This window comes from Cyprinus carpio, chromosome A3, assembly GCF_018340385.1.
Source record: "Cyprinus carpio isolate SPL01 chromosome A3, ASM1834038v1, whole genome shotgun sequence".
In the NCBI taxonomy this organism is placed as follows: domain Eukaryota; kingdom Metazoa; phylum Chordata; class Actinopteri; order Cypriniformes; family Cyprinidae; genus Cyprinus; species Cyprinus carpio.
In genome coordinates this window covers 34,518,096-34,538,794 of record NC_056574.1, presented here as the reverse complement: position 1 = coordinate 34,538,794, position 20,699 = coordinate 34,518,096, and the positions used below count along the sequence as shown (strand labels likewise).

Sequence of the window (20,699 nt, the reverse complement as noted above, 5' to 3'; positions counted from 1 at the left end):
CTAATAATGAATCTATATATTATAGAAAATGGTCACATGAACAGCAGTATATCATTTAATAACCTTATGACAACTACATTATATAATATATATATATATATATATATATATATATATATATATATATAGGTATGAGCAAAGTATGTTAAAGGACTGATGAGACTCTGACTAGATATATTGTAAAACTAAATATTTATATTAATATTTATATATATTTATCAAATATATGAGACCTATCTTTAGCACTATTTATGCCAAATATGTTTTAGTTAATTAAAAAAATATATATAAAGGTAAATTTTTGTGTGTGTGTGTGAATTAAGTCAAAAACAAAAAAAAAATCCCCGTATAGTAGTTTTATTTATTTAACTTTACTTTTAATAAAGCACACATACCTATTTCTTAAACATAACCACAAATTAAAAGACGGGATTTCTTTCTCTTAAACCTCATGTGCAGCTTATTGTCTCCCTCTGCTGTCTAATGGAGGAACTACCAAAAGCAAGGGGTCAAAAACCATGATCCCACAGACTCTTCAGGGAAATGATGAGCAGACAAGGAGTATTAATCACTGATAGATTTGTTTTAATGACCGTACATCAGATATACAGTGAAACTGACGAAACTGACGCTCTGCTCTCAGTAAACCGTTACTAAGGACCAGACTTCATGATGAACTGAGCAAAAAAACAACTATCAACAGTGATCAGGGATTCAAACAAGTTATGAATGTTTTTACACTCAGATAAGCAGCTGTTGCACAATGTGTGCACTTTAGACTGGGACTTTCTCTCACAATTCATCAACAAACGGTGTGTTTGCCAGATGTCCATAACATGACATGGTCTTCTTGCTTTCAACAAACTTCTTTGCAGCCTATAGGGGGAAAAAAGACAATTCTGCTGTCATCCCATCGTTTTATGAGTAAGTGGTGCTGCTAGCAGAACCACCAGTTAAGCTAACAGTCCATATTATTTGACACATTGAGTATTTGTATCAATAAATGTATCCATGTTTATTGTTAGTATCTAGGTAGTGGTCCTGTAGCTCAAACTGCAGAGCATGGCACTAACACCACCATGGCCATGGGTTAACATATCATGATTTACATAAATGACTTACTTTGACAACGTCACTGGAGGTCACGGAGTCGATGCTCTGCGTCACAGTCTGTGGTGAGCTGTAGGTGCCACTGCTCAAAACCTGAACACCCAGCTCCTCCAGCAGACCCTCTGAACTCTCCAAAGACATCAGATAATCAGCCATCAGCTGAGTCCTGAAAACACACAATACCGGGCCCTTCGTTCACCTGACGTCCACACTGAGACACCTTTTACTTTCTTAAAGCACATTACTCTAAATAAAAAGCACAAACTTGATCACAGTATTTCTGTATGTCTACTGCAGCCTACAGTTTTATAGAAATACTTCCCGAAGTTACAAGCGAATTGATTCTTATTAGATCAAAAAGCACTGCGGTTTATATAGGAATGCATTATGGGCATTAAAGGGATAGTTCACTCAAAAATGAAAATTAGCCCATGATTTACTCACCCTCAAGCCATCCTATGCGTTTATGACTTTTTTCTTTCAGTCGAATCCAATCAGAGTTATATTTAAAAATATCCTGGCTCTTCCAAGCTCTATAATGGCAAGAGCCTCCTGAAGTGTATCAATGTGTTTTTGCATGAAAATTATCCATATTTAAAACTTCATAAGCAGTATTCTCTAGCTTCTGCTGTCGTACGCACGTTCATTCCGGTGGATAATGGTCCAGTGAGAATACGCTAGCCTCGCGAGAACCGACGTTTGTTTACAGGAGCAAAGAAACAACGTTTAAAGGAAAACCAGTCTCCTCTTGGCTTATACTGAAATCCTCAGACATTTATCTTTGCAAAACATCGTTTAGTACTTCTAACTCGACCAGTGTTTTGTTTTACTCTCTCCGCTGCCCTTCTGCATTCGTCACTTCTCACCGGACCTTATGCTACGTCCTGCGTCGCCCGCTGGAAAGGTCTTCTGTTGTAAACGTGTGTTCGACAGTTAGCAGAAGCTAGAGAATACTGTTTATAAAGTTTAAAATATGGATTTTTTCTAACAAAAATGCATTTATTCACCCCCCGGAGCCGTGTGAGGCACTTTTTATTATGGATGGATGCGCTTTATTGGTCTTCTTTTGGACTATTGGAAAAAAACACCCATTCACCTCCATTACAAAGCTTGGAAGAGCCAGGATATTTTTTTTAATAGAACTCCGATTGGATTCGTCTGAAAGAAGTCAGTCATATACACCTACGATGGCTTGAGGGTGAGTAAATGATGGGGTAATTTTCATATTTGGGTGAGCTATCACTTTAAAAGCTTTGCGAATGGCGTTTCATTTACTCTGCTGACTGGCTGGTGTTGATGGACTCACTTGGCTCTGGTGAGGTCATCTGCAGTAAGTCTTCCTTCAGCCACAGCTATCACCTGTGCCATGGCTGCATTGATCACCTGCACACAGAGAGAGATCAATGCAGATGTCAATCAATCACTCACTCACTTCACACTGTCAGCATTAATGGAACAGTTCAACCACAAATAAAACAGTCACTGTGTGTGCTTACTGACAGACAGCTTTAGAACAACATCAGAATGAATGTATAATGACTAGTCCTTAATCAAACAACAAATGTCTGTTCTCTAAACACTCACCTCGCGGGCTGAATCTGCTTGTGAGATGATATACACTCCGAAGAGCCCGGAGTCAGAGTAAGTAGCACTGAAGGCCGTGGCCTGTGAGGAAAATCAGCTGTAGTGAGATCTAAACATCCGTACTTTGAAGAAAAGTGATCGCAGATGACTAGCACTCACATCAAACGGCTGTGCGGTGGCCTTGGTGATGCCCTGACTGAGTTTGCTGGTGATGTTGGATCCTCTCTTGACGTGTGGTCCAACACCCAGAACCCTCTGCAGCACGCTGAAGGCGTTTGCTTCCGCAGAGCCTGCCGCGGCTCCTTCACACGCCAGCAGCGCATGCACCAGACCTCCACCGCTCTGCACACGCAGCTCACCTGCACACAAACGCCACTTCAGTAGAGTCATTCATTCAGTCAATTTTTCATTCATTCAATCTTACAAAATTACAGCCAGGTCAAATTTACATACACAAAATAAATGATACAAAGAAAACAATTTATTTTTGGACCATTAGGATTTATTGTACCATGATTTTTTAAATAACAATTAATCATCCATCAACAAAATTCTCATTACTGTAGTGCAAATAAATAAACAAACTAATAAATAAATACAATGTGATTATGCATGACGCATGCATTTTATATTATTGCTATTTGTTTTTCTCGATGCTGATTCATCTTTCACTTTACATTCTAGTTACAGTGAAAATACTGTTATACACAGCACAGCTTTCTATTTAAATCAGAAAAAATTCAAAGCAATGGAACAAACATGACCGTGACATATAAATGGTTAAAATCATTTTATTCAATTTAATACCAATAATAATCCTCATTGTTGTAATAAAAATGAATTCTTATCTTATATAAAAAAATAAAATAAAAAAAAAATGCATAATTTTTCACATGGTTTATACAAAAATGTGATTTATTATTTTTTTCTATAGATTTTGGAGTGAATTATAACCCAGGCATGTTCTAGACAATTTTTTTATTATTCATAATAATAATCGTTCATTTAACATTGGTGTCTTTTCTCAAATTGTTGCTATCATTTTATATACACTACTATGCAAAAGTCTTAGGCCATTAGTATTTTCAACAACAACAATTAATGGCAAAAGGAATGTTTGGAAATGTAAACTGATATTTCTTTCTGACCCACTACAGCAAAAGAAATAACAGACTTAAAAACTTTTTTTGCTGTTGAATATACTAGCGCCCTAAGACTTTTGCACAGAAGTGTATCTGAATTGTTGTAACTCTGGTAATGTGGTTTTAGGTACTCTTCCTTGCTTTGTATCATCATTTCATCAGTTCATCACCCTGTACATGTCATGAAGTGTGGGTGTACTCACCGCCCCGGTAAACAGCCCCTGGTGCAGCAGCCCCTGTATGGGTGCTGAAGAACTGCTCACCCACCTTCATCAGAGCAGCATGACTGACGCCTTCACAAACACAGAGATTCAACATGATCAAATGTCTAACAGGAGACAGTCACATTCACTCATCAGTGCCGATATTAAGCTTTTTTTATGGTTATCGGTATCGGTCATTTTCAAACCCGATTTGCCGATATAATAATTTAACAGCATTTAAAGAAAGTTTTTGTCGGAGTCCTTGTTATTCTTAATTTTGACATTAATTTTCATTTTTACACCAGACATATATCGGTTCAAAATATCAGTTACCAGTAAATTTTATCTATAATAATCGGTATTGACATCGGCCCTGAAAAACACATATCGGTTGACCCCTAAATACAGCTATATTAAAGTGACACACTAAACTACAAAAAAGGCTGTTTTAATTTCAAGTAGAGCAACCAAAACACAATTTTGACCAAGTAGATTCAAGACACATCATAAACATATCAAGATGTAAAACAGAATGAAAATCTAGTTTAAAGAAACTCCATAATGTGTTTAAAATATAATGTTGCAATGGGAAAACATGCTTCTTTTTTGTATGTATTTGTTAAATTTAAATTGAATTACTTCATTTAATTTAATAATTTTTGGGAGGGGTGTGTGAAAGTCACTATCAAGATGGTGTTTTAATTTTACAAGGCCAGCAAAATCCTCATAAATACACCTTAAAAATGTTGCCCAGCCCAGCTCAACAGCATAATAGAGCACTGCAAGGATGACTTATTTTTTTAGGCCAAATCTTGGAAACAAGTTAGCATTTTAGTACTTCTAGTTCTATCATCCTGAAGTCAACAGGTTTTTAAAACAGATTTTTGGATAAATGTCTACAACATAGAATACATCAGTAATACCCACTAATGATTTTTTCCTGTCCTGAAAAGGTGGTTGCTAACAAGTGTCTAAATGAGACTACAGAGGTTGTTTGGGACATTAAAAGTCATCACCCTGAACAGGAAAACTCATCTACTCACTAGTCCGCTTACACAGCCTTGTAGTCTACAACTGTGCTCCTGTGAACTACTCTAATGCAAACTTTCAGGGAAAATGTTCTTTAAATCAAGACTGAAATAGTTTGTCGAAGCTTAGTGATGGTGATGTTGAAGTCGTTCAATTGCGGTGTGGTTTGTTTCTAGCCTGTTTAACACTTTACTTCTGCCAATTTTATTCAGCGTTCAAAATTAATACAAGTTGTGTTCATTTGTGAAGATTAAAACATGTAAGAATTATAAACATTTGTTGGTCACAGAGCTTATTTTCTACAATCACCTAAAAGCCAATGGAAAAATCGTATTGAGTTTTTGTTGAGGTAACGAAGGTGACGCAAACTCCCAGGCTGGACTTCAAAAATACGTAATCACTGCAGCGACTTACCCAATCCAACGAGGGCCATTCTTGCACTGGTGTAGTTATTAGCAAAGAACTGTTGCAGCTAGAATTTCAAAGCAGAAAGAGAAAAGTGTTTGCATATGGCTCAGCTTAAATAAAGTAATATTCACAGACTGACGCTGCTGTCGGTCACTTACATGATCAACACTAATCTTCCCCACCATGTGGTCCGGACAGTACAGTGAGTTGGATAAAGCGTTCTTATACGCAGCTTCATGCAGCTTCTCCAGAACACCTGTGCAGGGACAGAACATCTCATCAGCATCAGACGCCGAGCCTCCACATTCATTTCATGGGATGATATACACCATAATGTACCTATCTGTGGGCTCTGGTCTGCAACAGCCTTGTCTATCTTGACCCTCGGCAAGAGGTCAGACAGCTCCCAGGGTCTGAAGTCAGGAGCAGTGGTCACATTGATCAGGTACTCTGTGACGCCGTCACTGCACAGGAAACACATCCACAAGACACTCATTCACAATACACACAATTCCCATTCGTTTTCAAATCTGAATAATTAAAATAGCCGTGAGTTTGAATGTTATCCTGTGATTTCAGCATCATTTCTTCAGTCTTCAGTGTCACATGATCCTTCAGAAATCATTCTAATATCTGCTGATTTGCTCAACAAACATTACTATTATCAATGTTGATTTTTTTTTTCTGCTTAATATTTTAGCTGAAACCCTGATCATTTTTTAAATTCTTAGATCAATAGAAAGTTCAAAAAGCATTTATTTTAATATAGGAGTAGCAGTAATTAAGAGTTTACTGAGGCAAAAGTCATGGTTAATAGTGAGAACTGGTTCCCATAAGACCGGGTCTTATGTTTAGAAGCTCATTTATTGCAGAGATACTCACAAATCATCTCTAAGACAGTCCAGAGAATAGACCATGTGTTCCCTTGATGACGTCACACTAAAAATACAAAACAACAACATCACAGTGAGAGAAATGAAAGACAGAAAGTGTTTCAAAGCAGTCATACATAAATACACAGCTGACCTCAAACTGGCGCCCACTGCCTCCAGACCATGACAGATCCTGAATGCAGACGCACCTTTAGTGGTCTGAAACACACGGGACAAATTCATCACTATCAGCCCTACAAAACCATCCTCTGCAGCGATGATCAGTTCACACAGAAGTTTACCAGATTGCTTGCTAATCGCAGGATGTGCGTGACGCCCAGGTTTTCTGCAGTCTCGTAGCGACTGCCGGCTTTCACAAACACCCCGATTTTAGAGACGGGGGAGTAGTTCTCCAGAGAGGCGACGAGAAGACCGCTGGGAAGCTTGGACACCTACAGCAAACCGTATTGATTAAGCAAAAGTGGCGGGTTTAGGCATTGATTTGAACTGAGAGCGTAACAGCATTCATCCGTTCACATTACCTGGACGTCCTGGGGCGGGAGGGCTGGTGCAGCTGCAGGTTTTCGGGTGAGCAGAGGTTCAGTTAATGCCTCGCTCCTCCTGGCGGCGGCGTAACATCGTCTCTGTGAAAACACGATATGTAAGAGTCTCTAGTAGTAGTTGTTTCTTCTAAAGCAAACATCCCTTATTAGTGATTTAAATAAGTATTAAATTACAGTGAATAACTCATCCTGCACATGGAGCTTGTTAAGCAGAGGCTGTGCTATTCATTCAACGGATAAAACAGCTGTGCTCGCCCAATCTGGTTTTGCTTTTCATCGAGGCTGCCGTCCTCAGAGAGGTGTATCTGTCAGTGTTAGAAACTCTGAACTACTGTTAATGGGTCATGTTCGAGCACTGCAGATGAGCTCAGTAATGTTAAACACAGACCCATCACTATATGTTAGAGATCTGAAGGCTTAGCTTCAGTCATATGTGATTACTGGATAAAGATTTAGAAAAAAAAAAAGAGCCTAACACTAGCATTCTCTATTCTTTTTTATTCTATCAAATGACCCTCTAACAATAGTAGTTTCTATTATTTTTCTATTCTTTTGACTTGTTTTATTTTTATTTTAAAAAGAGCCTATAACACTTGCATTCTCTATTCTATCTTTTTGTTTTGTTTTTATATATTATAAAAAATGACACTCTGACACTAGCCTTTTCTATTCTTTTATCTTTTCCTATTCTTTTGACTTGTTTTTCTTTTTATTAAAAAAAAAAAACTCTTGCTACATGTACTGCTTTACCGAGACTTGTCACAGCATGTACATATCATTGCTCTTTCATTGCTTCTATTGTCCTCATTCGTAAGTAGCTCTGGATAAAAGCTTCTGCTAAATGACCGTAAATCTAAAATCAATTCATGGAGACTGCCTTCAAAAAGAATAACTATTTAAATACTCCAACTTCTATTTTTTTATTAATTTATTATTACTTTATATTATTTTTTGTTTTATTTACTCAACAATGTAGACTTCCCCAAACCTGGAAATCACGAGTTTAAATCTCTGACATTCACAGGTTTCCCAGTGACAGGAGACCCATGACTCCCTCATTCTGTGTCTGATCTGAGCGTCTCTTCCTGGACGTTCAGGCATGGGTCACACACGGAGACCGGGTGAAGAGAGTCACACACGGGTCACACACAGAGACCGGGTGAAGGGTCGCATGTGATCCTGAGGAAGTACAGCATCGCTGTGCCATGACCTTCATCACAGAAACACAACAGCACCGGGGATTTACAAACCGCCGCCAGGACATGCGGGAACAGAAGCCTCTAGGCTCTTTCTGAATGACTGGCGTTTGATTTGAGGCTTTCCAGCGTCCAGAGGAGTTCACACCGGGTGCACGACAAACACCGGCGCATTAATGACACTAGCAACATTAGCCTGCAACGCTGCGAGGAGAGGCTTCTGGTGCCCCTGAAAGCTTCGTGTGTATTTTAAACACGACATGTGAACAGAGAGGAGAAATCAGTGCAGACTGAGAAAAAGCGGACTCACGGAGAGATGAGTGAAGCCTCTGAATCCCGTCATGACTGCGCTCCTCTCCTTCAGCCGCCGGGAAAGACGGTTATGGCCGACCTGAAGACCTACCCACAATCCAGTGCGCCACGGCGAAACACCATATATGGACACACCGGAACGCCGAGCTGTTTAATATTAAACAGATTTGATCAAATATTCAAGATAAATATTATATATAATAGAGTATTGTGTTCAAGACTGTTAAATATTATATACGAAATATTTAAGTACGAGAAAAGTGCGAGAAATGTCAACGATGACTTTTTATCATTGCAAAACAACAGAAACTGTACACTTATAAAAATATAAGCAATAAAACTGATCGTTCTGACTTGAGTCAGCCGTATTACATTATATATAAAATACGGACACAAAAAGACACGAAACGCTGTAGTTATATACATATAAAACATATACAATAATAAATCATATTACATGTAAATGTACACGAATGTATAAAGCCAAAAGCAAAATAATAATAATAATAATAAATAAAAAATTAATAATATTATTAATAATAAATAAATAAATAATAATGTCCGACTTTTCATGATCTTTTAAACCAAAAACAGATCTCCCTCTCTCTTTAAAATGTTTAAAAAATGTGAAGAATATTGAAGAAATTGAAAATTTATGGAATTATAAAGAAATACTATGCTCTGTTAAAGATGGAGAACTAACATTTGTTAAATGTCTTGAGTGAATTAAAGTGTATGTTTGTTAACTTTTTTATTTTTTTTATTTTAACAAATGGTGTGGCGTGTTATAAAATCTCCCTCTCTCTCTTAAAACAATTTTAGCAATTGAAAAACATATTTCCAAACTCTCTCAGTGTCCCTAAAGCATCTCTCACACCCAAAAAAGGTTCATTATCAGTTTGTTTAATACAGAAACACATCACTGAAACTATTTCGAGTTCAAGACCGCTCTCACTTTTCTGGGAGGATGTTCTTTTTGCCTTCACTGAATATTCAAAAGAGGAGAAAACACGCTTTCAATTTTTATTCACTTATAATTTTGACCAAACTTCCCATTCATAAAGGAAAGTTTGCTAATAAAACACATTTATAGTTTTATTGACGCAAGGTGTACGGACAAACTATAAAAGTTTATGAGTATTTATTGGACATTTTTACACCCGATTGAACCAAATTCTGTAGTAACGTATGTTTTCTCTCTTGTTTTTTTGTTCTTTTTCCATTTTATTTATGCATGCATAATTATATACTGTTCAAAATATGTATTTGAACTAAAGTTCATATATATGTTATTATTTTAAAAAAGAGTGAATGCAGCCTTCCATCATACATACATATACACATACACACACACACATACATACACACACACACATATATATATATATACTGACCTCAAAAGTACTGGATGTAGAAAGAATGCATTGGGATATACTCCATATCACAAATATATATTTTAATTTTTTTATATCTTAATGAGACAATCAAGCTGAACAAGCTGCATTGTGGGATGCAGTATGCTGTTATATACTAAACATTTTGGCAAATGTAGAAGGTAATTTTGGTATACATACTGTGCACAATACGAAGACTAATTATGGTTTTAAAGGGATAGTTCACCCTGAACGAAAATTCTCCTGTATGACCTTCATAACCAAACAGTTTCTAATATTTTTTTTTTTTTTCATTCTTTTCTTCATACTATGGAAGTCAATAGGGAACAGAAATTGGTTACCAACATTTCGTGTTCAACAGATGAAACTCATACAGGCTTGGAACAACTTGAGAGTGAGTAAATGAGGACAGAATTATCTTTTGTGGGTGAACTGTCCCTTTAAAGAAAGTCAGTTAACATGTTTCAGTGTTTCTGTGCTAATTACTCCATAAATCTCTCAGTACAACAAAAATCTTCTCATAAATACAACACTAACAACACTATACAAAAAGTACAAAACATTTCACTACAACACTTTGTTAGAAAACAAATAAGTACTTTTATAAGTCACAATCATGAGGTGCTCAGCGCATGGGAGGAACCCTGTACGTCACTTGAACATCACACTGAACTGATACTGCGGAGACTCTGGGATGGCAGCACACACACGCACACACACACAGACTCACGATCACCACAGATATCATCAATCCATCCAGCCTCACACCGGGGCAGTGGGCCGGACTGGAGAAAGCATAGCTTATGACATGAGTGTTTTCTGAAGACCCTCCAGCGTTTAGGTCACGGAAACTGTGGTGGAGCCGTGCGCTCTGAAGCTGCCCCCTGGCCGTCCGTCCCGGCCGGCAGTGATGCAGGTGGAGCCCTAGTGCTCTCAGTCCACGGGAAACTCCGTCTCGGTTGCAGTGCCAGGATGGCTGCCTGCGTGAGTGTCCTTCCGGAGCTGCAGGGAGACGCAGCTCAGCCAGCTGCGGCTGGTGGGCATTTCTCCGACGATCTCCCAGCTGTCTGATTCCTCACAGTACCGCTCTATAGTGTCATGATACCTGAGGGGAGGCAGGACAGACAGGACCCTATGACTGTGACACAGAATCCAGTCATAATAATCATTTACAGTATAACGTGGACATCACAGAATTTGGCAAATGTGAATGAATAAATCAAAAACAGGACTTTTATCAAAACATTGATTTCTTTTAAGCAATAACATATACATTAGATTTTTGTCCTTGTATTAACTGTTGTGGAATACAACAACAGTGGTGAAAGAAAGAAAGAAATTGTTCAAATTAATTAAAAAAAAAAAATAATAATTAAATCTTTAAAGATGTATGCATTCATTTTATTGCCACCATTTTTGATAATAAATCTGTATTAAATTATAAAACAAAATCCAAAATAAAGTCAGATGAAGATGCTGATGCCGTGCTTGATGACTACTGTATGTAGATGTATTAATTTATGTGATAAGATCAGATGTAGCGGGTCGGTGTTCTACATTTATGTCAGGAAGAGGACTATTTACATCCAAATGTTATTTGATTTACACAGAACAAAACCCAGACTTAGATTTTATAATATAAACTGATCCAAATGTTATTTGATTTACACAGAACAAAACCCAGACTTAGATTTTATAATATAGTGTGTTTGCAGTGCTTTTTGTCTTTTTGCCATGACAACCCCACAACGCTTATTGCCGCTCTATGTAATCATAGTAAAAACACAGTGTGTGTATTTGTACGTTTACTGTAGATGAAGATTTTTTGATGTGGAAAAGCTGAAATGTGTTTGTGATTATGAGAATATATTAAACATGGTGACGTAGCTATGTCACAGAGATAATGGCGTGACTACAAACGTGTAGTATCTCTCACCTGTCCCATCCCTCCTCTCCTCCTAAAACGTAAATCTTTCCGTCCACCACCGCCACGCCGGGTCGATAGCGTCTCTCCTTCATGGGAGCACACATGGTCCACTTGTTGGTCTTGGGGTCGTAGCACTCCACTTTATCCGTGTTCTCGGTGGAAGCGTGCCAGCCGCCTAGAGAGGAACAGCTGTGATCCACTGCTCTACAGGACAAGGCTTGGGAAATAAAAGCCTCCATATTCACCTATGACGTATATTTTGCCCTTCAGGATGCAAGCTGCAGATCCAGAGCGAGCGATCTGCATGGGCGCCACCTCTGTCCACACACATGATTTAGGGTTGTACACCTGTGCCAAGTTTGTGCCATCGCCATCTTCTAAAACAGCACCTCCTGTGGTTTCAGAAGGGAATATTACACAGCCCTCAAAAAACCTAATATAACCTACTTTGATTATGCCAAGTTCAAAAATATTAGTAAAAATTTTCTATTAAGTAGTTTTTCACAAAATAAAAACAAAAATTTCTGATTTTGCTTAAAATTTCAAAATTATAATCTAATTTAGATTAAAAACTACTCATGCTGCATATGATGCATCTTTGTTTGGATCATGATTAAAATGCAGTGGTTGTCTCTGATTTTAATTCATGTGGAAATCAGCTGATAATTGAACAAATAGTTGTAACCAGGCTCAGAGGAAGATAGGAGTCGTGTCTTAGTGGCAGCTGTTTTGGTGATAAATGGATGATTCAATACTGTTCTCACCTTACAAATGCTGCAAAGAGTAAAAATTTTGTGAGCAAGTGTGAAGTAAAACAAGCACTGTTTTGGTATCAGCACCCCAAAATGAGTAAGCACCATGTATTGGATTGCATTCAGCAAATATGTATATATTCTCAATAATTCAGATATTTAAGAGTATGCTATTTCTGCACTACTAGCACTGATTGTCTGGAGCTTATGTTGGAGGAAACCTGCTACCTGTCACATAGAGTAATCCATCCAGAGCCACCACAGCTGGACTAGTGACCGCCATCTTGACCGATTCCATGAACTGCCATGTGTTTGTCTGTGGATTATAACACTCAACAGAGTCCAGACGAGAACGGCCTTCCCAGCCGCCCACGGCGAACACATATCCATCCAACATCACCAATCCTGAAAAAACACAAACAGAGCAATGCTCTTGTACGCTCTTGTTTATTACAGGATAACAGTATCTTCTTTATTTCCAAACAATGGTAAGAAATAGGGCAGGATGATGCTGCATTCCACCCTGAGTTGGAAATGACCATTAAAACATGAAAAAATAAGGCCATTAAAAAATAATGCCTGATATTTTGAAAATGATGTAAAAAACCAATGGGAATGTTATCATTAGTTTTGCAGGTATTCTACAATCAACAAAAATGTCTCCTTGCAAGTTACGTGGAACTCATTGGAAACAAAGTATACGCTCCACTGCACTGTCCCATCTTTTGAGACTGAACTGAACGCAGCATAAACCACCTGCTCTTTTGTATACGTTTGTACAAATGTGGTGGCCATTACCCAGTTCTGATCTAGCCACGTTCATGGGTGCCATCTCTGACCAGGAGTCAAAGCACGGGTCGTAGCGCCACATCTCTCTACTGGCCGAGCCGTCCGGAAACTCACCGCCAGCCAAATACAGCATGGAGCCTGAAAACAGCAAAATCATTACAAATGCATGAATACTTAATATACCACCCAGCCATAGCTATCAATAAAAACCATCACTGAGCAACTGACTCAGGAAGTTGAACAGCGATGTCACATCCTTTAACACACTCACCAGACATGACTAAGCCGTGTTTGCTGACAGCGAAGGGCAGGCAGGCCAGACTCTTCCACTGGCTGGTGAGGGGATCGAAACTCTCCACGCTGCGCAGCACAACCTTATCATCCTCGCCTCCTACAGTCACAATCACCTCAGCAGTGCCTGACAGAGACGAACACACAGCAGCCACTGGATGATTACAGTCATCAAGAAGACACGGTGCTTTTTCCCCGATGAAAGCATCCCAGGATGCACCTCATGATGTTGGCTGAGAGAATGTCAAGAGCAAATATAGGAATTCTGATTTTTTTCTGACATTTATCACAGAGCAGGGTATTGAAGCCCATTTCCGCCACTGAATAAAAAATAAAAAAGGTAATTGCGACTTTTTATCTCACAATTCTGACTTTTTTTTTCTCATAATTGCATGATATAAACTCGTAATTCTGACTTTTTTCCTCATAATTGCGTGATATAAACTCGTAATTGTGAGTTACAAAGTCATAATTGCGAGACAAACTAGCAATTCTGAGAAATAAAGTCAGAACTGCAATATAAACTTACAATTCTGACTTTTTTTCTGAGTTTATATCTCGTAATTCTGACTTTATAACACGCAATTGTGAGTAAGAAAGTCAGAATTGTGAGATATAAAATCAATTCTGAGAACGTATCAGTCTCTCCCCCGCATCAAAATTGGACTTTAACTCGCAATTGCGAGTTTATATCTCACAATTCCGAGAAAAGTCAGAATTGCGAAAAAAAAGTTAGAATCTCGCAATTGTGACTTTATATCTCGCAATTGTGACTTTATATCTCGCAACTGTGACTTTATATCTCGCAATTGTGACTTTATAACTCGCAACTGAGTCTATATCTCGCAACTGAGTCTATATCTCGCAATTGAGTTTATATCTCGCAATTGTGACTTTATAACTCGCAATTGTGACTTTATAACTCGCAATTGTGACTTCATATCTCGCAATTGTGACTTTATAACTCGCAACTGAGTCTATATCTCGCAACTGAGTCTATATCTCGCAATTGGGACTTTATATCTCGCAATTGAGTTTATATCTCATAACTGAGTCTATATCTCGCAATTGGGAGTTTATATCTCGCAATTGTGACTTTATATCTTGCAACTGAGTCTATATCTCGCAATTGAGTTTATATCTCACAATTGCGACTTTATATCTCGCAATTGAGTTTACATCTTGCAATTGAGTCTATATCTCGCAATTCTGTGAAAAAAAAAAAAAATCACAGAAATGGGCATCCATAGCAGGGTTATCGTGAACAGTTAACTGTTCTAACTGTGGAAAGTAGTAATAATGAGCATTTAGCATTAAAACGTTTGACTGGCCTTTAAATAAACACATTAAATATTAATTGTTCTCATTCTTATCGTTCACTTTCTCAATGGTGACAAACTGCATTCAGTCACTTTAGCTCAGCTATCTGTCTTATAATAATGACATATTACCCAGACTTAAGAAGCTGTTGTAGCAGGACAGGTTTGGGGACTGTGGTCACCTGTTGCGCGTCGAGGTCGAGCTCGGGGGCTGTACAGCTCTCCTCTGCGGTCCTGCAGCAGTAAATAGTCCTTGGCTTCAGAGATCAGCTTCTGGCACTTGATCGATTCCTTCACAACGTCCAGAGTCTCGATGACGTCGTGAATGTAGTACGGACTGATGAGGGGCAGCCTGATGTGCTCGAGAACCTAGTGATGGGCGAAACTTTAAAAGAACTGAACCAATCTTATGGGTTTGAAGCGACATGAGGGTATGACAACACAGTTTTCATTTCTGGGTTAATCTCTTTAAACCAAATTATGAGTAATAATAATAATGACATTTGTCTTAGCAAACGCTACTGACTGCAACTTAAAATCAATCCCGTTCATTCAGAACTGCTTTACATTACCATGAGATATGCAATGAGCTTTTCTCAAGAGCTGTAATTAAGGTCTAGTCTTTAAATAACTGCATGGCAACAATGATATGTAAACACCGCAATCCGACCCCATCCAAACAGGGCTAGATTTACGCTTCTCGCACATCCCTGTGAAGCGACTGTAATCATAGGAGCATGTGACCTTTCGCAGGCTTAGTTCATCAAAACACATAAAGGCGTCTAATCCCAGACATCTGCTGGAGCTCTACTGAGATCATAATACTAACCTCCCTTTGAAACACCACTCAAAAAACACCAATATGTGGAGCTTGCTAAAAATTACTTTTTGTTTAACAATACAATGATAAGGGAAATGTTATTTCGGCTATTAAAATCGTTTTGTCCTAGCTGCAACCTTAGAGTTTAAATACAATGGAAATGTCTATTACATCGTAAAAGTAATCCATATGAATCGAGCGGTTTAGTCCAAGTCTTCTGAAGCAACACTTTACATAATGAACCGATTTAATTTAGGTTTTTATTCACATATCAACATTGATCAACACGCATACATAAAGCACATCAACCACGTTAAATAACAGCTCAATTGTACTCTAATTTATAGCTTTTAATATGATGTATGAACTGTCTTGTGCTGTCACATTACACTTATGCATATGATATTACGCATATGAACGCTAGAAACTAGTGGTTGACCGATATTGTTTTTTTGACAGCCGATGTCTTGAAAAGCAGGGTGGCCGATATCTGATATAATTTTATTTATTTTAATTAATATTTAAGAAATTTGAAATTATTTGAAAATGGATTAAAAAAATAAATGTGTTAAATACTTATACTTTAAATGACAAAAGTATTTTTTCACAAATAAATAAATATTTAATAAAAAATATATAATAAAAAAAACGGAAGTAAACACTGTAACCAACACAGCACTCAGTATTCTGGGAAGTTTGTGTTCATTGGGAATCATATTTTCCAAATAAAGCCAGGGTAACACTCATTTTACATACAGCACATAGTGAAAATGACATGAATGTGACAGTGGACGAATGCATAAAGCGCAGCATAATTTGAAATCACGAATTTAATGTTTAAAGCATTCAATTCACACGGACTGACCGTCACACAGAGAACACGCGATCATGCTGGATAAAAATGCACACTTCACAAGATCTCACAACTGGATCCGACTAAAGTTTGCAAGGTTTGTGAAAATAAATGTTCATTAGTCTTTCAAAGATTTGTTTAAATTATATAAATGCGTATTTGCTGAATGCTGACAGCAAATAAGAACGTAGCATAATGTTTGCCTTTCTATTACTAATAATATAAAAGCAATCATTATAATACTTTTTGTATACATTTTAATTCTTTTGTTTAACAGTTCTGTCAGATTATTAGACAGACTTCTATCTGTATTAGACAGAACTGTTACTGACGACTGCGAACAAGAGGGAGAATGAATATATAGTGCTGTCAAAATAAAAGTCCCACCTCGAACGCATCGGCCAAACAGGAAAACTTACCGGCCGATGCCGATATTTGAAACATGCCAAATATCGGCCGATATATCGGTCGACCACTACTAAAAAAACAAAAATGCAAGCTCATTTCGAAGATGTTTCACATTTTGGTTTGGTGAACTCTGACCTGCTAATTTGTATCGTACACGAAGAGGTCTGACCAACAGAAGAATGATACTTCACAGCTTGACTTCTCAGCGGAACTGAAAGAACACAAACTATAAAGCTGCAGGAAAGTGGAGTAGATTGCTAAATATTGCAAAATATTTCTACATTTTGGGTTTCGCATTGTTTGCTATGTTGAGTTTATGTTTTAGAAATGATGCAGCAGAGTGTGACGTTATATCATGTCTTAAGAAATTCTGTGTTCAAAATGTCTAGTGTGACCGCAGCATAAGTGACAGAGCATTACTAAAGTGCGTCAATAGAGAATTCGAAGGTCTCTTCCTGAATACATAAAGATGTTACCTTCTCGAAGCTCTGTCTGCGTGAGGTGTTCTTCTCCAGCCAGACAACAGCCGCCTCAAACACCGTCTCCTCTTTTGGCACGTTCAGATGGTCACTGGCAATGATCTCAGTCAGTTTATCGGCACAAAGAGACAGAAACTCCTCCTGATGAGGCGAAACAGAAGAGAAAGAAGGCATAAGTTCATAGTATAATGAACTCTTAAAAGAACATTTGTCTCCAAGGTTTTGATCCAGTCTGTTAATTCTGTTTTAATACCTCTGTACAGCACTTTGGTTGCAACTTCTGATGTTTTGAAATGTGCTTTATAAATGAATATAACTAAACAATGGCACTCAGAAACCTCATGATGTCAAACATTTAGAGTTAAGAGAGTCAAGGCTGAAATTGTCACAAATTTATAATTCAGATACTCTCTGAAGCAACATTAAGCAACTGTTGTGTAAATACATTTCTATCACCTTTGAGAAGCATTAAACGGTCAGTGTAAATAAACAGAAATGCCATGTCAAATGCAGCTTCTGACTTTTGTTGATGTTGATCCAACAGGTTGATAAACTGAATGAATTAATTGATTAAATGTAAATATTTAACATAAAACACAGATACATTTAATAGTGTAATTATAAAAAAAATGCATTTGCGATTGTAAAAATGCCCCAGGAAATAACTTCCCGGGGTCAAATATTCCCCGTTGATGGAAAAGTTCAATTCTGAGGTCCTGCTGTGGTACTTGAGCATCACTTTAAACACTCATCTAAAGATTAAACGCTCCTGCAGTCATGTACACCTGTTGGCAAACGGTGCTGAAGTGCTGCTGGATGTATTCCATGCTGCGTCGCTCCAGCTCTCTGCACGAGTGCGCCTCGGCGAAGCAGTGAATGCCCACGCAGTTCATCTCGTCCATCTGTCGCTCCATGAACCTGCAGCAGGCCTCCCGCACCGCCATCACGTCCAGCAGATTGGCGGCCGCCAGGAGCGCCTGCACGTTAGCTTTGGAGATCACCACCTCCGCCGTGTAAGCGTAGCTCACCAGCATCCCAATCATCTGGGGCTCCACTCCGTTGATGGCCACCCGCTCCTGACGAGACTCCATCAGGTCGGTGGAGAACATGGCCTGCGCAAACAAAACACCACAACTTTAAGCATCGATTAGGGAGCTCACTACATGAAAATATCTGATAAAGATCTGCCAAGTTTGGCACTGGCTATTATTTAAGTCAAGGACTATTCCTACTACTAGGCAGCCTTTTGACAGAAACCATGATTATGACCTGAAAATAAGAGCTGAAGGAGGCCAGTACAATACGGTGACAGGGAAACTCCTGTCCTCCGCAGCACAGAGTCACATCACAGAAGGCGTTATTGAGCCGTAAGCTGTTCAAGCCTTCCAGCACTTTGTTGGGATGCCGCGCTTCCACAAACACATAGTCCTCGCTGTCCAGAGAGGACAGTGGGAAAGCAGAGTCCTCCTCACAGGGAGACGGAGGGAGCGTGGAGGTGGACGGAGAGGTGGCCAGCAGATTCACAGCCATTATTTCCATCTCAACACTCAGTCAGGCTGACAGAACATATGAGAAGAGCATAAAGAGTACACATGAGCTCAAGCAATGCAACATCCTGAACATCATATAAAACCATTTCAAACAGCAGTTTCTAATTCTTGGATAATAAATATGCATGCAGGCTTTTGACCTCAAAACATTTGAAAGGCTTAATGGAATGTGTGTGTGTGTGTGTGTGTGTGTGTGTGTGTGTGTGTGTGTGTGTGATTGCAAATGATGAAAAATTTTAAATAAATAATGTTAGTTAGAAAAACTCTTAGACCATATTTTCGGTCAATTACTCAAGGACAATATTAATACAAAGAGTATGTTAAAAAAAATTTTTTTTTTTTATTATTTATTTGTCCTTATGACGTGTTAAATAAAAACACCTACAGTACTAATATACATAATTGCACATATTCTAATAATAATTAAACAGTCTAATGTTAAACATACTCTAATATAAATGATTAAACAGTATGTAAAAGTAATACTTATAACAAAATACATTAACATGTAACTTTACAATACCAATATAAATAAAATCCACAACAACGACATCAAGTATATTAAACACAATAAATGTCAGAAAATACTTATAGTGAAAAAAATAAACATCCTGTCAAATTAATCAGTTCAAATCATTCCTGTTATTTATGTTTATTCTTACAAAGCTATAAAATTATATAATGATTGCTGATGTTGGTGTGGTGTAAATATAAAGATCACTAGATATGCAAACGTTAAAAATGCTGTATAATAAAGTAAGACACATAAGGGAGGAGTGTATATGTCTCTAATAAGCCACACGAATAATGAGCGACAACAGAGCCGGAGCAAGAAATGTGAAAACATCCAAAAACAAGAGCAGAATGATCTCACCAGAAACCATGTCTGAGTTAACACCGCAGCTCAGAATCTTCAGATCTTCACCTGCAGCTGTTTGTGAAGAGTCGTGACGCCATGTCTTCTTCTTTACACACAGACTGCGGCGCAGAAAGGACGAGATGAACCCTCACCGCCCCCTGTCGGTCTGGCATGGATCCGGTCACGTGGTTTCACACATGCTCCGTCTGCGGTGCAGAAGCAGCTCGGACTCGTCACTCATGAGGTGCTCAGCACTTTTGGTGCGCTCCCGGATTCGATTGACGTCAGAGTTCGGTTCGTTTGGATGATGTGAACGCTGTCTTGCACCCGCGAACCACACCCGAGTTTTGTAATCAAAACGAATGGTTCGGGCCAGGCAAGCGAAAAGTTTAAACTCAATAAACAGCGTATTATTCAAGCATTTGACTTCTAGGTTTGTAAAGTGACACACATTTAAACACAAAAATAGCCTAATTTTCTTACGTTAAATGTAGGCTATCACAAAAATGTTTAATTAAAACTCACCACTGACAGAAACAGTCGACTCTTGTGCCTTTTCTTTTGCATTTAAATCTTTATTACAAGCAATCCCGTGGGTCTTAAAGAACTTTGTTTTTCTACCACAAGTGCATCTATTATGTTGCCTTGTTTATCTAAAAGTGCACTTTCCCTTGTTTTAAACCTAGCCAAAAAGACATGTGTTGACTGCCACTTTTTTTTTCTTTATTGCAAGAATAAACTTCAACAATTAAATACAACACTGAATGACAATATAAAAAATAAATTATATAGGATTACAATAAAGGAAATTAAGAAAAAAAAAAGTATTTCTTATAATT

General features: G+C 38.1%; 2 protein-coding genes across 2 annotated transcripts; both read right to left on the bottom strand.

The window, feature by feature from the left end:
* Positions 1-562: 562 nt before the first annotated feature.
* LOC109049625 (cytochrome b-c1 complex subunit 2, mitochondrial-like) lies at positions 563-8,562 on the bottom strand. The gene is made up of 14 exons (XM_019067287.2): positions 8,418-8,562; positions 6,891-6,992; positions 6,651-6,800; positions 6,503-6,567; positions 6,359-6,415; positions 5,816-5,940; positions 5,635-5,732; positions 5,483-5,540; positions 4,040-4,129; positions 2,854-3,053; positions 2,695-2,775; positions 2,417-2,493; positions 1,123-1,276; positions 563-876 (listed from the first exon to the last, which is right to left on the bottom strand). Exons 1-14 carry the CDS (start codon positions 8,448-8,450, stop codon positions 793-795), a joined length of 1,374 nt encoding a protein of 457 aa, XP_018922832.1. The 5' UTR covers positions 8,451-8,562; the 3' UTR covers positions 563-792.
* A 1,300-nt stretch (positions 8,563-9,862) lies between these two features.
* Positions 9,863-20,032, bottom strand: LOC109076753 (kelch-like protein 20). Its single transcript, XM_042731468.1, has 11 exons — positions 19,876-20,032; positions 18,721-19,007; positions 18,237-18,563; positions 17,449-17,592; positions 15,074-15,260; positions 13,553-13,699; positions 13,291-13,419; positions 12,721-12,897; positions 11,986-12,132; positions 11,750-11,915; positions 9,863-10,918 (listed from the first exon to the last, which is right to left on the bottom strand). The coding sequence occupies exons 2-11, from the start codon at positions 18,988-18,990 to the stop codon at positions 10,747-10,749; spliced, it is 1,866 nt and encodes a 621-aa protein (XP_042587402.1). The 5' UTR covers positions 18,991-19,007; positions 19,876-20,032; the 3' UTR covers positions 9,863-10,746.
* Positions 20,033-20,699: the final 667 nt, after the last annotated feature.